This window comes from Lepidochelys kempii, chromosome 7, assembly GCF_965140265.1.
Source record: "Lepidochelys kempii isolate rLepKem1 chromosome 7, rLepKem1.hap2, whole genome shotgun sequence".
Lineage (NCBI taxonomy): Eukaryota > Metazoa > Chordata > Testudines > Cheloniidae > Lepidochelys > Lepidochelys kempii.
The window spans coordinates 72,736,020-72,753,575 of record NC_133262.1 but is presented as its reverse complement, the minus strand read 5'-3'; the positions used below and the strand labels follow the sequence as shown (position 1 = coordinate 72,753,575).

General features: G+C 40.0%; 1 protein-coding gene across 9 annotated transcripts in view; it reads left to right on the top strand.

Annotated features, from left to right (window-relative positions):
* Positions 1–14,890, top strand: part of SHLD2 (shieldin complex subunit 2) — a 76,193-nt gene extending 61,303 nt beyond the window's left edge. For 8 of the 9 annotated variants that reach the window (XM_073353340.1, XM_073353335.1, XM_073353339.1 and 5 more), the window contains 3 exons: positions 851–1,085; positions 11,507–11,622; positions 13,167–14,890. In XM_073353340.1, the coding sequence (XP_073209441.1) occupies positions 851–1,085; positions 11,507–11,622; positions 13,167–13,339 (524 nt within the window). In that variant the 3' untranslated portion in view covers positions 13,340–14,890. The remainder of the gene's footprint in view (positions 1–850; positions 1,086–11,506; positions 11,623–13,166) is intronic. The other variant, XM_073353342.1, reaches the window with a different exon arrangement.
* Positions 14,891–17,556: the final 2,666 nt, after the last annotated feature.

Here is a 17,556-nt window from a genome sequence, read left to right as displayed (position 1 = left end):
TTAAGTAATGAAAATAAGGAGTTTTGCTAGTATATTTTTTTGTAATCCCATTTGGAACAAATCTAACGCCTTCAAAGTTTGAATCACAGACTTAAAATTTGGCAGGGGCATAGTCCTGAGGTTGGAGAGGTGTCTTTTGCTGTACCCATGAAACTCTGTCCAGATTTGGTTAAGTTATAAGCTGTGGAAAATCACCATTTACACGTACACAGTAGGACTTGTTTAACATTTATCCTTTTATTTTCTGAATGTTCCAGCTGCACTGCTCATGCTCCTCGGGCACACAGAGCTAGAACTCCAGGTGGAACAAAGGCAAAACAAATTCTCGTCCTGCTGCTGCTCCCCTCCATCAAACTGCCCTTTGATGCTATAAACTTTTGGTGTATCATAGCATCCTGTTTCCCCATTGTCTGTTGTTGTACCTGCCATAGAAAGTTTTATGTTTCCAGGTTTACTTACCAAGACACCTCTATATGTGAGAAATGTTTGACTAATCCCTGGCATTGTTATAATCAGAGAACATCTAAGTTATTATTATGTATTGCCTGTCTGATCTCAGTCTGTTTTTTAAAAAAATATAGGCATCTATCACAGTAATATTTAAGCACATAGGTCATTACTTTCAGATTTTTTTTTATCATAATGATTTTATCACTGAGGAAATCATTCTTTGTAAAGCATGTCAATATGCAGTTCCAAAAAGATAAAGTAAATCTCAGGCTATTGTTATGTTATTTATACGCAGTGTTTTGAATCAGTTGAGCTATATCTTCTTGTTACTGCTTTCTATGATAATATTATAAAATACTAAAACGGCACAAAATTTGATCTAATCCTTTTGTTTTTGTAGGAGTGATTCAATTGAAAGCCCATGTCTTAGACTTGAAGTTTACCATTGCTACTCCCCAGTACAGGCAACTCATCTTAGATGCTGACACTTCATTAGAATGTATTTTGGCTTCTCTTCCTATGATCATCTATTCAGGTTGTGCAAAATGTGGGTTGGAACTACAGACAGATGAGAACAAGATCTACAAGCAATGCCTTAGCTGCTTACCATTTAACAAAGTGAGAAAGTTCTACAGGTAAATCAAATAAGAAAACTAAGACTAGTAAAACCAACGTTTAGCATTAAAGAGAGATTTAAAATATATTGAATAACCATAATAAATTTCATGTAAATTTGGCTTCACATACATTAACATTGTGAATGGGAATGTGTTTTATTCTTTACTATACTGTATGTGTGCTCTTTCAGAAATAGCAATTTTTGGTGGTCAGAGCACATTTCTGGGACTCAGAAGGCAGTTCTGTTCCTGGCCTTGCCACTGACTTTTTGTGTGACATAGGGCGAGTCCTGTAACTTCATTTTGCCTTAGCTTCCCTACCAGCAAAATGAGGTGCTAATACTTATCTTCTTCAAAAACAATATCAGGTTTACTACATTTGTGTTTGTAAAGTACTTTGGATGGAAAAATTTACAGAATGCAAAGTATCCTTATGTGTTATATTATTTTTTATCATTACTTAAAGGTTATATTCCATCTTTAAATAAGCCATCATAATTTGTTGACTCCCATTTAATGTGATGAGGGGATAGTAGTGATGTTTGGGGGTTACTGTAACGCTGGACTGGGATCAAGGAGGATCCTGGTTCTAGTGCTTATGTGAGAACCCAAGAAATCCATTTGACCATCCATGCTTCCTCCTAGCTTTCAAATTTGGTGAAAGCAGAGCTTCATCCTAGAATGAGATACGCCATCTAATTTAAACTAAGGGGGACAAAAGGCAAAAAACCCTGCATCTTTCCAATTGATTGCATACCTCCAATAATGACCAGCAGGTGGCAGCATGAGATAGGCTGTGCAAACACTTGCATTTATAACAGGTTCAAGCAAACGTAAGCCTCATCGTTTGATTTAACAACATAATTATTAAATGTAGAAATCGTTATTTGTTTTAAAGAATTTATTATTTCAAACACATATTTACCTTTAACTTGTTTGCAGAGTGGATTAAGCATAGCATGCATGTAGTACAGGCGAATTCTGAGGCAATGAGCATAAAGTCTGGCATATAATTTGCTTTTACATATAACTCCTTATTTTCCTAAGTTATCCTAACTTGCTTTATAATGGGATAGAACAGGGAGTGTGGTGATTGAGTACCAGCAAATAAAGCAGTCATTTCTCACTCTGTACTAGCTCACACAGCAATTAACATAGGAGTCCCTTTTATTGAATAAGGTAATATTGGCTTGGTCCTTGGAATTACCCCCTACTCAAAAATACCAGGGCATTAGTTTTTGTATTATTAGAGTATTATTAGTAATTACTGTTTTGTTGTTTTCTGAGTGCTGACAGCATGCTTAGGACTGTATTAAATTATCATAGATGACAACATGATCCCCTTCCCCAAAGAAAGCATACAACCAGAATTAGTCATGGACAATACAATGTGAACATACATGGGTACAGTCCTGCCTACTACTGTGAACTACATAAGTGGGGAATAGACACTGCACAGTATAACATATGGCTAGAGGGAGCTAGAGAGTCTAGCCAGTCCCAAACTTTCAGACTGTACTCCCTAGAACTGTAGTGTGCCAGCACCTGCAATTAGGTAGGTCCCTCCCGCAGCGCTCAAGAGAATGGTAGAACAGTACCCTGCTGCTTGGGTGCTGAAGTAGTAGGACATCATCTGTACCTTCTCTTCTTTATGCAACACTGTGACAGCCTGCTGGAGGCCTCAGGGTCCAGCCACACACTATCCCAGAAAGAAGCAGAAGAGAAGTCCTTCCAGTGGCCTAGAGTTGTTGAAGGGAAGAAGCCAATGAGAGAGGCTTCAGGGAGCAGCAAATCAGGGCCCAGCAGGGCCATAAAAGAAGCAGCTGCAGAACAGAGCAGTAGTCAGTTGCTGTCTGGAGCTGGAGGAGAGACGACTGTGTTCCTGGCTGGCTGAAAGAGCAACAGGACCATGGACAGCTGCGGGTGGGCAGGGACTAGGGGAGCTAAGAAGGAGCTCCTGGCTGACTGCTGGGACTGAGCCCAAGACAATGCTGGAAGGGACTGGGGGAGCTGAGAAAAGTCTTGGCTGGCTGCTGGAACTGAGCCCAAGAGAATTGCCGACAGGGACTGGGGGAACTAAGAAGGACCTCCTGGCTGACTGCTGGGACTGAGCCCAAGACAATGCTGGAAGGGACTGGGGGAGCTGAGAAAAGTCTTGGCTGGCTGCTGGAACTGAGCCCAAGAGAATTGCCGACAGGGACTGGGGGAACTAAGAAGGACCTCCTGGCTGGCTGCTGAGACTGAGTAAGGACTGAGCTCAGGGAGGGCTGCAAGAAGACCATGTCTTCAGGGAGGAATCCCTGGGGTTACAGCTCCCATACCAGTGCCAGGACAAGGTAAACACTGTATACCCTGGAAGGGGTTTGTTCTGTTTCACCTACAGACAGTGTGTGTGACTCGGCCGGAGGGCTGAGTCACTGAAAAACCGCCTGAGAAACCACTAACAGGAGTCACCATAAACTGAAAGATTGCAGACATACCCGACCAGAAGGGGGCGCTTGCGGAAGGTGGGTGCTGCCCTGTTACAAATACAGATAAGGATTTGGCATTATTTCTTTAACAGAAGGCATAACAAGAATACCGAACCCAAACTAGTCTAAACCTTTTGAGAAAAATACATAAATTACCAGCTGCATAAGTTAAAATCCATATGAAGTAGCCATCAGTCAGTCAGCCTACCTTATAATAAAGCCAAGCCTACCTACCTACTGTAGATACAGAAGAAAACAAGTGTGCACATGACCAGTCCTGCAATAGGTCTGGAGCACATGGGAGGAGATTGCTTCTGTAAGATGTTAATAATGCTCATTTTGTTCTTGTACAGTTCCCTAGACCTTCAATTTGTATATATCAGAATTGTTAGTAGGGGATTTTTCGGAAGAGGCCCTTAACTCTGGAATTTGCTTCTCACCTTTGCTGTAACCCAGGCCAAATATTATGACTTTCAGGGCACATTGCAAAGTTTATCTGTTTACTCAGTCTTTTCTTATTAGCATGAATTAAATGAAAAAGGTTTGGTTTTGTTCAGCAGGGAGAGATTTCTTTTAATAATGTTGACATTTTATCAGAGGAAATTTTTTTTATATTTGTTTTTCAACTTTTTGTAAGAGCATGAAAGAAATATGGTAGATTCACGATATAAATAAAATAAGGTGCCCCTGCCATGGAAATTTTTAACTTTCTCTTTTCAAGATGAGCCTAAAGGACATCTGTGTAACCTCTCACCCAAGGCTGGCACAATGATGGTGTGACAATCTCCTAGAGTTGCATTGTATATCAGTTCCTGAGACTGAGCCTTTATGTGGACCTTGAACCCATAACTTTTTTAAAGAGTAGTTGTATCTAATGTTTTCACATTGACATTCTGGTCTTTGGTGTTCTAGTAAAACATATGCACATCTTAATAGCAATTCCAAGTTGCGTGTTGTAACACTACTTAGTGCATGCTAACAAGAGAAGTCTCTTTCCCCTGCTTCACCAGAGAGACATCTCATCTAAATGAATGAGATACAATTTTTTAACAAAACATGTTGTTCTCCTCTATTTCTGTATTTTTGTAAGAGCATGAAATGTGAAAATTGGTTCAATTTAAAATAGTTAATATTCGTGATTGAGATCAAATAACATTTTTCTCCTTAGCCCACTGAATCATATCCCCCATGACTTCTTCAGAAGGTTATTTAAATCTGTTTGCATGAGAGTGTTGTAAATTCAGCATGATTGGTGGTTTCAGAAACAGAATTGCTCCTTGAACCTTTTTTGCGAGTCAAATTTTTATAATCTGCATGTTGTTTGTACTTTGTTATATGAAGAGTTCTAATATGGATCATCTGTGACCTTTAAACAGGTCTCTTTTTAACTAATTCATATTCATAATCTTAAACACTTTCACTAATTTTTAGGGCATAATTAGGAATAAGATAATATCTCATAGTACATTTGTTTGTGTTTCTTCTGGTGTCTCACAAAGCAAGGGAAATGTCTAACATGAAATAGCATCTGATTTTGATTCAGTAGCAGCACAAGAAGCTGATAAGGTATTAAAACAGTTAGCTCAACAAATACATCATTATCCCTAGAATTATAAAATATTTTGACAGCCTGGGCTAGATTTTTTTTTTTCCTTTTCAATGTTTAATCTTTATTTATGAAATGCAACCATGATCTGCCCATGCCCAGGTTTAGTAACCTTCCAGCATGTTATAAAGCTCATATTTCCCCCCATTGACTTAGGCTGTACATGGCATGGGCTGACGTGGCTATTACGGTGTTTATATATAAATGTTTGTTTTAGATTTTTAATTTAAGGACTAAGAGCCCAGAGCACTGAATGGGTGCCTACAGTTGTATTTTAAAAACTCAAATAAATAAATAATAAAAATAAACCATATTCCTTCTGGGCTATGATTACAATGGCCCAGAAAAAATATTGTCAACTAAGGGAGATTGTATGAAAAGTTTACTATTCTTTCTAATCATGTCTCTCTCTTGAATTTCAAGGGTCACAATGCTATTTCTTTTCTTCCTCTTTCCATGTTTTTATCCCAGATATCTACCCTTTTCCTCCCCTCCTTCTACTTTCTTTATGGAGGATGAATATGTAATAGTGTTTCCTTCAAGTGGCACACAGCCAGAAGATATTTTCTTTATCTATAGCTAACAGCACTTTGTTAGTTGGTTAGAACACAGTAGTGCCAGAAATAATGAGCAAACAGATTCCCAGTGCACAGGGAATTACACACACAATGCCTGTTTTAGTTCTAGGGGGTTATATGCTTTAGTCCTCAGGGGTTTCTTTAAATGGAGTACACATAGCATCAGACTGTTTTGGCCCAGAAAACTTGTATATGTTGTATATTGCTGTGAAGAGCTGGAATTCTGGCAGCATTTAAGGATTAGAGAGTATTCTGGTAACATGGAATGAAAATACTCAGTTTCCCAGTACCTATCTGTACCATTAGTGAATTTTAGGGGTATTTTTAGAGAGCATGTTTGACTTGACAGAGGTGGCTATATATATTCTCTCTCCATGGTCACCAAATTGTAGCTGGATATCTAGTTTGTAGTTGCTTAAAGTAGCCATATTAGAAAATATAGTACTTGTGCAAAAGAGATTAATTACAGATCAGTATTTTCTGTGGTATGTTACTGTAAATAAAAACTGACATAGGCTATGTCTACACTCCAAGCTAGGAGTGTGATTCCCCTGCTCGCATACACATACTTTCACTTATTCTCATTGAGCTGGTCATGCCAAGTACATAATCACCTAAAACCAGTGGGTATGAATTCGGTGTGACTACGCTGGTCCTCTGCCGCTACCTGTGCTGCTGTGACTACATTGCTATTTATATTTGCATTAGCTTTCATCGAGCTAGCTGAAGTATGTGTATGTGAGCAGGAAAATCCCACGCCTAGTTCATAGTCTTAGTCGTTGTGTCATGCACCAAACAGAAGGTTGATTTGAGAGTGACAGACATTTGAAAAAATTACTTCTAGGTATTACAACAAGATGTTGATTTTTATTAAACCATGTAAGACCCTGTAGCGGGGTGGTCACCCCACTCTGGCCCTGAAGGGGTTAAAGCAGCTGTGGGGAGGGCTGCAGCTGGGGAAAAGCTAGGCTGACTGGAGGAAGCAGCCACAGCTGGGGCCATGCCCCAATCAGGCCACAGTTGGCCCTTATAAGAAGGCTGTGGGCCAGAAGCTGGGAGGAGTCTACTCTCGCCCTGGAGTGGGAAGGGCTAGCTGCCAGGAAGCAAGGTACCTGAAACAGAGCAGTGCTGGGGAAGGGCAAAGGGAGCTGGAGAGCTCCAGCCTGGTAAACTCCCAGGCCGCAGGCCTTGGTAAAGGCCCAGAAAGGTACTGGGCTGTGGAGGGGCAGCCTGGGAATAGGCTGAGGCAGCTGGTCCTAACCCCTTGTCAATTGTGAGTGGCCATTACACTGCAGTCTGCCCCAGTGAGCGGTGGCTAGATGATGACTGGCAGTAGCCACTGAGGCAAGGTGGGTTTAGAGGGTTGGGGTTCCCCTGGGAGGGGAGACAGAGTGTGGGGGTACTGCTGGGGACAGGATCCTGAGGTAAAGGGCACTGGGGTTCGTGAGGGACACGGGGCCAGTGGCAGGCGAGTCACCAGCCTGCAGAGGGTCCTCCGAAGGCTGAAAAGAGCTAATTCCCAGGACAACCAGCAGGAGGCGCTGCACCAGTGAGTCCTTGCCTCGCTACAGACTCTCAGTGAAGTTAAATGACATTGGGAAGAAAGTCTGAATTAAGAACCTGAGATAAGGCAGCATCCCAGAATAAGCAGAACCAAGTAAATGTAAATCTTTTCCAAATGCCTCATCTGATCCACTAAAGGCTTTTTCCGCAATCTATTTTGTACTGTGGATTGCAAAAGTTTTAAGTTTTGTCCAGAGCCAGTCTAAAAAAGAAATCTACCTAAGTTTGTTAACCCACTGCCCTGAGAATCCCAGAAATGATGAGGCAACAAGACTCACCCACAAAGTATTAAGGATACAATTTGTAAGAAAGATACCATGCAAAACGCAATATTTTGCATTTCAGAAATCTAAAATGAAATCATTTCTGGCTTATCTCTGATGTAAAGATTTTTTGCAGTTAAGCAGTTTCTCCAGGAGATTATTTGAATTTATTAGGAAATCCAGTGGACAGTTACTTATTTCCATATTTTTGGAGGAAGTAAACTATATTGGATGAATGCCCACAATTTCATAGAAGATGAATAATCAGACTAAATCTTATACAGAACAGAATCCCCTCTTCTTTTTTTGGTTACTTTTGCCTTGGATAGTGCTTTACTTTCATTATCTTAAAAAGTATCCCCCAATTAGGTTTTTCTCATCTTTTGTGATTTAAAAAAAAAATGGAAATAAATCCAGCTTCTCTGCAGTCTTCTTAACCTCTTTGATTTTACCACTTTACATTGTCATGGTCCCACAGACCCTTGCTTCTTTCTTTTGATGCACTAAAAGAATTTCTTGTTTATCTTTATATCTCTAGGTATTTATTCAAATTTTTTCTTAATCGACATCTTCGATAAAGTTTGTTCCTTTTTTTTAGCTGATTATATGAACTTTGATTTCCTAACTCTTCCCTTCAGGCAATTTTAACTAACTTCCTCATTTTTAAAAAAGACCTGAAGCACCAGGTCTTGGTATGTTCCCCTGAAAAGGTATCTAAATTAATTATAGATTCATAGATATTAAGGTCAGAAGGGACCATTATGATCATCTAGTCTGACCTCCTGCACAAGGCAAGCCACAGAATCTCACCCACCCACTTCTGCGATAAACCTCTTACCTATGTCTGAGCTACTGAAGTCCTCAAATCGTGGTTTAAAGACTTCAAGGTGTGGTTTAAAGACTTATATTGCAGTCAAGGTGTGGAAGTGGCATTTCTGGAAGCCACTAATAATTACTTACACTTACATATGTCCAAGGATCACAAAGTGATCTAAACTATCTACACGGAAATGTAACCATCTCTTCTGAAGTAAAACATTGCATCTGTTCAACAACAATTCTCCATAACAGCTTAGGGAATTGAGTATATAGCCTCCAGTTAAAACTACTGGGAGAATTTTGAGGAAGCAGAATAGCAGTACCCAAATTTAGAATTTAGCCAGGATACTATGGTTATTAAAAGTATCACCAGATCTTTGAAGACCACATGGTCAGGGCCTTGATTTTATTTAATCCAACAGATTTCAGCAGCACAGAGCTAATATCACCAACACCACTTTCTATAGCTCCTCACTAACTTCTTAGAGGTCTCCTATCTGAATTATTTACCAGGACTGTCCATGTTTAGATAATGAGATGTGGTTCAAAGAAATATGGCTATGCCCTAAGTGTTAAGGGGATAGCAGATGGTGTGTCAAAGAATTTGCCCATAGAGAAGATGTCACAGGCACAATCAACTTAACTACCTGCTGCAGAAATGTTGAACGTTAAGCATTAAAAGGTAGTGCAGTTTGGTGCATTTTCTCCTTGTATTTCCTGCTCAATTATTATATAAATCCTGATAACAGCCAAACCTACCCCAAATAGGATGCAACACACTGGAGCTAAGGAAATCTGCCTTTCTTACGTTGTACCTTATCTGTGGTTGCAGATCTCTTCTACTGAAGTGACTCCTTCCCTTTCTCCTGTCTCCCTCATGCCATCCTAGTGTGGTGGCCCCTGAGATGTGGGCATATCCATTGTAAAGACCCAGACTTGGAATGATTTTGTGCCTGCCTTTTATTTATTTATTGTATTTATTTATTTAGATTTAAAATGATTAAAAATACACTTATCCAAGGCTCTGGATACTTATCACAATTAATGATACAATACAGTGAAACTCCAGCAGCATTAAAATATTCATTCCAACAAGGAGTCAGACAGACACCTAAAAAACGTAGGGTTGAAGTTCAAATTATTATTGATTTGACTCTGAATTATCTACATTATCTATCTAATATTTGCCTGAACAAAATAAGCTATATATATATTTCTTAGCATTATACTTATTAATATCTGCATGTGATAGCTGGTGTCATTATAGATTAATTATACCTTTGGCTATTTCTCAAATGTCTTTTACAGTGAATCCTGCAATGTCCTTAGTTCTTGTCAGTGTTTGTTGGGAACTCTACTAAATATAAATGCAATTGGTCAGTCCTTGTGTAGTCTTATGGGCTTTGAGCTTGCTTATTAGAGTGATGAACTCTTAGTTTTGCTGTGAACACATGGACTTCCGAGAATCAATTTCTTGATGTTTATCCTGTTTACGCTGGTAGGCTACATTGTGATGTCAGCACCAAAATAGGAGACATAATGTGAAGAAAAGATCCAAAATGTGAGCAATTAAAATATATTAGAAAAGGGAAAAAATCGATTTCATATGATTAATTGGGAGAGTGAGGATGAGTCTCTAAATGTGGGATTATTTTCTGTTTCTTTAGATCTGATGATAAAGCTTTCTGTGGCTGACATTCTGTTATACACTTGAAATAATTAATTTAGTTTGTGAAAGTTAATAGAGAATTTTTTTAAAGATTTTTAAATTGTCACTGGCTCCAAGAGTAATATCAAAAACTGATAAAACCATAAATTAATTAAAACTTACTGTTCTATTTTCATTATTTATTCATTTTTATTTATTTCTGAAATAGAAACATCTGACTCTTTTTCTCTTTGATATTGCAATTTATTCTTAATTGATTAGAAGTTTCAGCAGGGAGTCTGAAACGACTGCTAAGCTGCCAACAGGTTCTGCTAGCTTAATTGCTTGCATACAGAGAGTACGCTGATTAGGCTGAATCACTGGTCAAGGGTCTGGAGTTAAAAGCAGAGAATGTCCTTGGCTCCTGAAATGCCATAGCTTTAGGCACTTGACTATATTTGTTTTTGCTATAATTTAATTGTAAATTGTGGCAGGAATGGTAAGCACACTTGTGCACTCTTATGCTCTCTCTCTCATATATATACACACACACACATCTTTGATGTGCTCATTCTGGGCAGTAGAGAATTTAGCATTTCACCCTCTGTTAAAAATATCTACACTTTTTTTAACCTCCAGAAAACTTAGTTAAAGAAAACGGTTATGACTATATCCTTGCCAACTTACTTTGGAAACAAATGCCCTTTCTGTTTGTGGAGGTCAGGCCAGATGTTATCATTACTAAGGTACAACTTTCCTTTGCTGAATGGAAGTTGTGCCCGCTAAAGATGGCAGTTTTTGGCTCGGAGTGAATAACTCATGTTAATACATTTAATTGAAACAAAGTTGAATTGCCAAAGGCTGTAGTGCATTCTCTGAGTGATGAAGGGAAATAGTTATTTCCCATTGAATCACAGAACTATCAATTCTCCTGGCATCTTCTTAAGGAATCTTAATCTCAAGACTAAGGTTTTGAGCTTGAAGAATGTATCAGATACTCGGTCTGGTGCAAATCAGTAGAGCCCTACAAATCTGTGGATATTTGTTTTATATCCATGGATATCCGGAGACCATGTTTGTGGATTGCGGGTTGGATGCAGACACAAACTTTGTATCCGTGCAGGACTCTACAAATCAGCCTAGCTCCACAGCTTCATCATCTGAGGGTCTGGCCCTAAACGTGTTGTATGGTGAAATTTCATTTTCTTTCAATCTAAAGCACAGATTGTGAAAAGCATAAATCTATCCCTATTTTCTAAAATCCCAGCTTGGTTGATAATTCTATGGCATCATCATGCACAGCCATTAGAGAATCCATTAGACTGCCAGGTTGGCAGAAATCAAGAGCATAAAAGAGATTTACCAGATGAAAATATTAGGTAAATAAAGGCAATATTATATTTAATTACCTTGACCATAAATTTTGTTTCTGTTGCAAAAATAAAACCATTTCAAATGCAAGCATGTATGGGAATCTGTTTTCTGATTTAGACCAGCCCTGATGACTGCAGAAGACAAAGGATGTGAGATTTGTATTCAAGTGGTGTCAGAGTTAATGGAGAAAATCTTCCTGAATATTCCTGCAGACTGGTTGAACAGATTCATAGGTACTGTACCATACATCATTTGTTAGAAGAACAATCAACTGCAACACAAAACCAGAAACACTAAACTGAAACAAAGTTATAGTTACTGCCCACACACACCAGAGGCCAGGACATTGATCTGGTTTGGTATGATCTTTCTGAGGTTTTATGTAACATTTAGCTTTAAAAGAATTGCATATGTTTCACTGTGGATTTGTCAGACATTTATACTTAATTCCAGACTAATAATGTTTGGGAATTAAGTTTATAAACATTGATCAGTTGTTCAGAATCCTGAAGGCAAATATTGTAGTTGTCACAAAAGACAAATGTGAGAGATCTAGGAAGTTCAGAATAGAATTTAGGTAACAGGAGGTATTGTGAGATGATTATTTATAACTAGGACTATGTTTTAGTCATGGATATTTTTAGTAAAAGTCACGGACAGATCATGGGCAGCAAACAAAAATTCACGGCCTGTGACCGGTCTGTGACTTTTACTAAAAATACCAGTGAATAAAACTTGGCTGGGGGGGAGGACTGCCGGGGGCCCCGTGAGTGCTGAGGGAGGGCAGCCTGGTTGCTTGGGGGGAGCGAGCAGTACCGCACGGTCCAGGACCTGTGCTAGTGCTGGAGGGTTCCTGGCCAATGGGAGTTGCAAAGCCTGCGCTCTGGGCAGAGGCAGCCCACAGAGCTGCCTGCCCACACCTCTGTCTAGCAGCTGAGCAAGAGGGATATTGCTGCTTCCAGGAAGTCCCCCAGGTAAGCACCGCCCAGAGCCCACCTCACTCCGTCTAGTGCCCCTGCCCCCTCCCACACCCAAACACTGCTGCTGGGGCGGCGGGCATGGAGGCCCAAAACTGCCCCAGCAGCGGACAGTGCGTCTGGTGCAGGGGCTGCTTGAACTGCACCTAAGCTAGACGTGCTGGCTGCTGCAGAAGTCAGACTATCACGGAATCCATGACTTCCATGACCTCCGTGACAAACTCACAGCCTTAATTATAACATTACATAGCTGAATACAGTTACGAGCTGAGAGAGAGAGAGTGTGTGTGTGTATGTACATTCGTGTGTATATATATATGTATATAAATATTATATATATATATATATATATATATATATATATAATATGGATTTTCATCTCAATTTTTAAAAATAACTGCCATAGTTTCAGAATGTATATAACTGCAAATGTTGTTGGTGTCTTGCTGAGAACTCCCGTGTTGCTGACACATCCTCAAAGTAGACCTCCTGCTTGGGAGCTGCTATAGGGTAAGTCACAGGAATTGTAGTTTAGCTTATGAATGACAGGCTCAGCAAATCAGAACCTGTGCAAAACTCTTCTAGGAAAAGGTATACTTTTTTTAATTACTAAATTAATTATTCAGTGTTGTTGAAATGCTGAGCGGTTTTTCCTGTGTTTTATCTCTTCCAAGGAGGAGATCTAATCGGAGGATGTGACATTACAATGGCAGCTCTTTGGGGCTTGGGGGAAGAACTCAAGTGTAGATGTTAGCATGATAACAATGAAGCATAACTCTCTGGTTCACTGTCTTTTGCAGTGCCTCCCTCAGATACTACCTATGGCATGATAGTGGCAGACCTGTGCCACTCCCTACTAGCAGACACTGAAGCATCCTACCTGTTGGACATTAGGAGCCATTTTGTGCTGGATGAAAACAGCTATCCTTTGCAACAGGATTTCTTTCTGCTGGATTTCCATCCTGATCTCTGAAGCCTTGTCCTCCACAGTGACTGATTAACAGAGACCTTATGAACAAGCAGATTGGGGAAAAAAAGAGAGAGAGAGAGAGAAGAAAAATTAATTATCTCATGGAAGGAAGTTGTAAAAAAGCACAGTGAAAAAGGGCTTTATCTTTACTTTGTACCAAAAGCTAAAAGACTAAAAATGAAAATCCACCAATTATATATATTGCTTCTGTAGTATTTTATGAATTGTCATATAATAGTCATATAGGTTGTATATGCTGTACTTAAAGATTTTTCATATATCTTTATTTTAAAAATGATTTCACCAATGTTTTCTCCTCGTCTTCCTCTTTTCTCAGCCCCTTCAGAAAAGTCTTCTGATGTTGATAGACAGTGAAGTTTTATGAACATTGGTAGAGGAGAGGGAAGCCACTATTCTGTAGTATGGTCTTAGTTGTTAGAAACTCTGTTTTCGTTATTTCTTATGTCTTTTCTTTGGTTCCCCTCCTCTCTCCTTCAGATAGCAGAGTCTTCTTCATTTTCTCCTAACAATATAGTCTTGCCTCCCTCCCACCAGAACACTTCCTCATTCAAGAATCCCAGTTTCTGAGCCCACCATACAAATTGGGACTGGTCTTCACACACAAGTCACACTGGTTTAACTAAAACTGATATTAAAAACCTGTTGAGTTAAATTGCTGCAAACTCCTTTGTGGACCCTCTTAAATTAATTTAACCCTGGTATATATTGATTTATCTTAAGCTGTCAAGAAATTGATTGAAGCCAAATCAATATAAGCCAAATTTCTATCTCATTAACAGTGTCCATGCAGGGTTTTTCACCAATTTAAATGGATTTAAAAACACATCTTCAGTTACATTTTGGCTCACCTTTGCATGCAGACTGGGCCTAAAGCCAATGGGTAGCAAATATACAGAAATTATGAGTTGACTCCCATCTGGTCCACAGTTTCACTGCTGGAGGGGCTAATAGAGCCAGTCCGTGTGTGGATAGTTCTGTGTCTAGCCTTAACAATTTTCCCATGTTTAGTATTTAAGAGAAATCTTGTCTGAGCACAGGATTGGTACCGAACAACTCCTGAGTTGTAATTCTGGCTTTGTCATTTGCTATTTCTGTTTTCTTGGACCAGTCATTTAACCCTCTATCATATTTGTACCTCCTGCTCTAAAACGGGATGACCTCTCAGGAATGTCATGAGGATCAGTTAATGTTGGTAAACCACTGAGAGAGCAAAAAGTGCTGCCCAGCACTTTCCAATCTTATCCAAGTATAGACCTTTTCCATCTTTGTTTTGCTGTAGTCCTCTCCCCTCTATATCCAGCCCATTTTAGTTGTTTCTTATCTCATTGTGTTATTGTGTTCATACTGAGTTTGAAAACTTTAGCTTGCAAATAAACTATAAAGCATCTTATGATACAAAAGTAGGTTGAAATTCTATTAATTCCTTTCCTGAAGAACCTCTCATCTGGTGCTTGCAGACCTGCCCATCATAGTTTTAACTGCTAATTCAACATCTATAACCACAAATCAAATAAATTCCTTTACGCTCAACTATATATGCATGCCAGTTTATCGGTTATTTCATCTTACTTCCTGGATATGCATGAGGGTGGCTCTGCAGAGCAAAAACATATGTCTATCTCTTGGACAGTAACATGGTTTTAACAAACTAGGGAAAAAAGATTGTTATACTAAAACTGTAATATTTAATAAATGAAAATCAAGAGTTCTGGTAAACTTAAACAGATACACAAAACAACAATCTGCTTATTAAGCCATATTTCTTGGCAGAGCACGTCCCGTTGGTGCTCTGCATTGCTGCCTATACAGTTGCCTGTAATAACCTGGATCTGCTGACCTTCAGGGCATACTACAAGGTGTAACCATTGGCTTTTCTGTGAAGGGAGCAATGTAAAGGGAGCTAATGGGGTTGGGGGAGGAGTTCTGTTGTGAACTGAATTTTTAGGGAGCAGTTGAAGTGGTTAGCTTCTTGTTTCAGCTTTTATTATTTTATTTTATTAAGACCAAGGTGTGCAAAGTGCTAGATAGGCGCTTTTTTGAGTACTTTTTATACATCAAAATAAACTATGCTTTCCTCTTTGCTGATTTTTATTGCCAATACATGCTTGTCATATCTTGTTCTGGGTTAGTTTTTCATGGCAGTTAAACAATTGTCACCTTGTGCCACTGATAAAAAAACAAATTAGCATGTAAATGAAGATCATTCGTTAACATGTATCATCCTATGTTTCCTTAACAGTTAAGGAGGGAGTTGGTGAGCAGGAGGGATATTTTCTGCTCTCATTGTCTAAAGACCTCAGATGTAGGCTGGAGTGAGAAGTAAATGTTTGTATTATAACGTCTTTACTCTTAGACTTGGTCTGTACACAGTATTTTTACCCGTATAACTATTTCTGTCATGGGCCTGATTTTTTTACCAAGATAGCTACATCAGTACAAAATCTAGTACAAAATCTAGGGGACGCTTTTATCACTATAAAGATGACTTATACTGGATGTAGCTTATTCTCCTTCCCCTGTGGGACTAGGTATGCTGGTATAAATCCCCTTCTCATCAATGTAACTGGATGTAGGTTAGGCAGAGTCTTTTTGTGACCAAAAAGATTTTGCATCATATAAGACACTGGTTCTCAACTGGGGGTCTGTGGTCCCCTGGGGGTTCATGAGCAGGTTTCAGAGGGTCTGCCAATGACTGGACTTCACCCCAGGCAGTGGACCTCAGGCTCAGGCTTAAGCCCTGGGCAGCGGGGCTTGGGGAGGGAGCGTCACCTCCATCCCCTGACTCACCTGAGTGGGCCACCCAGCCTGTCTGGATTAGGGGGACATAACAAAAAAGTGCAGAGTCACTGCAGGAGAGAGCTCTCCCTGCTATCAGAAGGTGTTGCCTTATAGCCATTGACTCTGTGAGCAGGCAGCAGCTAGCCAAGAAGACACACCACTGCTCTTCCCTGCTACATCAGCTCTTCAGGGAGCAGGGCCAAATGGAAGGCAGAAATCTGGGGTGGGGAGAGCATGTGGCATGGGCCAGCTGCAGGTTTTTAATTGCAGTGTAGAAATACCCTTAGTCTCTAGCGTCTGCAAGCCTTCAAGGTCTTCAAGTCCATGGTCATGCCCTTTTTTCATCTTAAGTACTTCCTTGCCCATACTTCAGTGCATTGCCACTTGTCCTTTCGCTCTGTGACACAATTTTTTTTAGTAATTCCCAAATCAAGGAGATTCTGGGATTTATAGTCCAAGGACCATTGGAGTTGTAGGGCCTCAGAGCAAGCAAGGCCTGCTGGAAAAGGAAATGGAAGAAAGGCAAGCCACTTTTCTCAGGATGAGGAGAGATCTGAGGAGAGTCAGAGCTGCTGGCAGGTATCTCCAGTGATTGGTGTGTTCAAGAACTGTGGTGGGGCTTCTGCTGAGAAGGAGTTGGAGAAAGCCCAGGAAAGGCTGTGCTGAAGACACGTGTGGAAAGGCTGAGTTGGAGGCCCAAGAAGCAAGTAAGCACAGGAAGTAACATGGAGGGGAGAGTGAAATGAACATTTTGAGACTGACGAGGACATTTGCTTCAGAGCTTAGGGCCTCAAGGCTGGAGACTATGGTAGAAGAGAGAGGATGGGTTCCCCACATCTTAGTAGTCCACCTTGAAGTGTTGTGCTGAGACTCCTCCAAACAAAGAGGCAAGGACTGTTTGTGCCAGCAAGAAGGATGAACTCCTGATACAACAGAAGAAGTTTGTGCTCTCAGATTTGGAGAGTCCTGTAGCCCAGGAAGGTGTTTGTGGAACCTTCCCTGAATGGTGGCAGTTTGGACTTATATTCTAAACTTTTGTTTATCCCAGAAGAGGAGGACATTTTAGTTTAGTTTTGAAGGCTACAAGCAGAATGAAACAGAGGCATAGAAGGGGAAAATGAGGCAGTGATGGCCATACCATGACATGTATATTAGTAAGGGCTGGTAGTTTCTTCTCAAGTGTAAGGTGAATCTGGCAATGTTGGGAGTGGGAGAAGCTACAACACAAAAATATAATTTGACTTGTTCTCTCTCTCTGTCTTTGCAGGTCTTATCTCATTTATCATCAATCTCCCTCCTGGTAAGCATGACTCCACTGAGCTCCCATGGACTGTTGTGGAATTGGTTGGACCTTTTAAACCTCTCAACACTGTTTCCAGGAAAAATTAATTTCCTAATGAGTCAAACTGTCAGCTGCAATA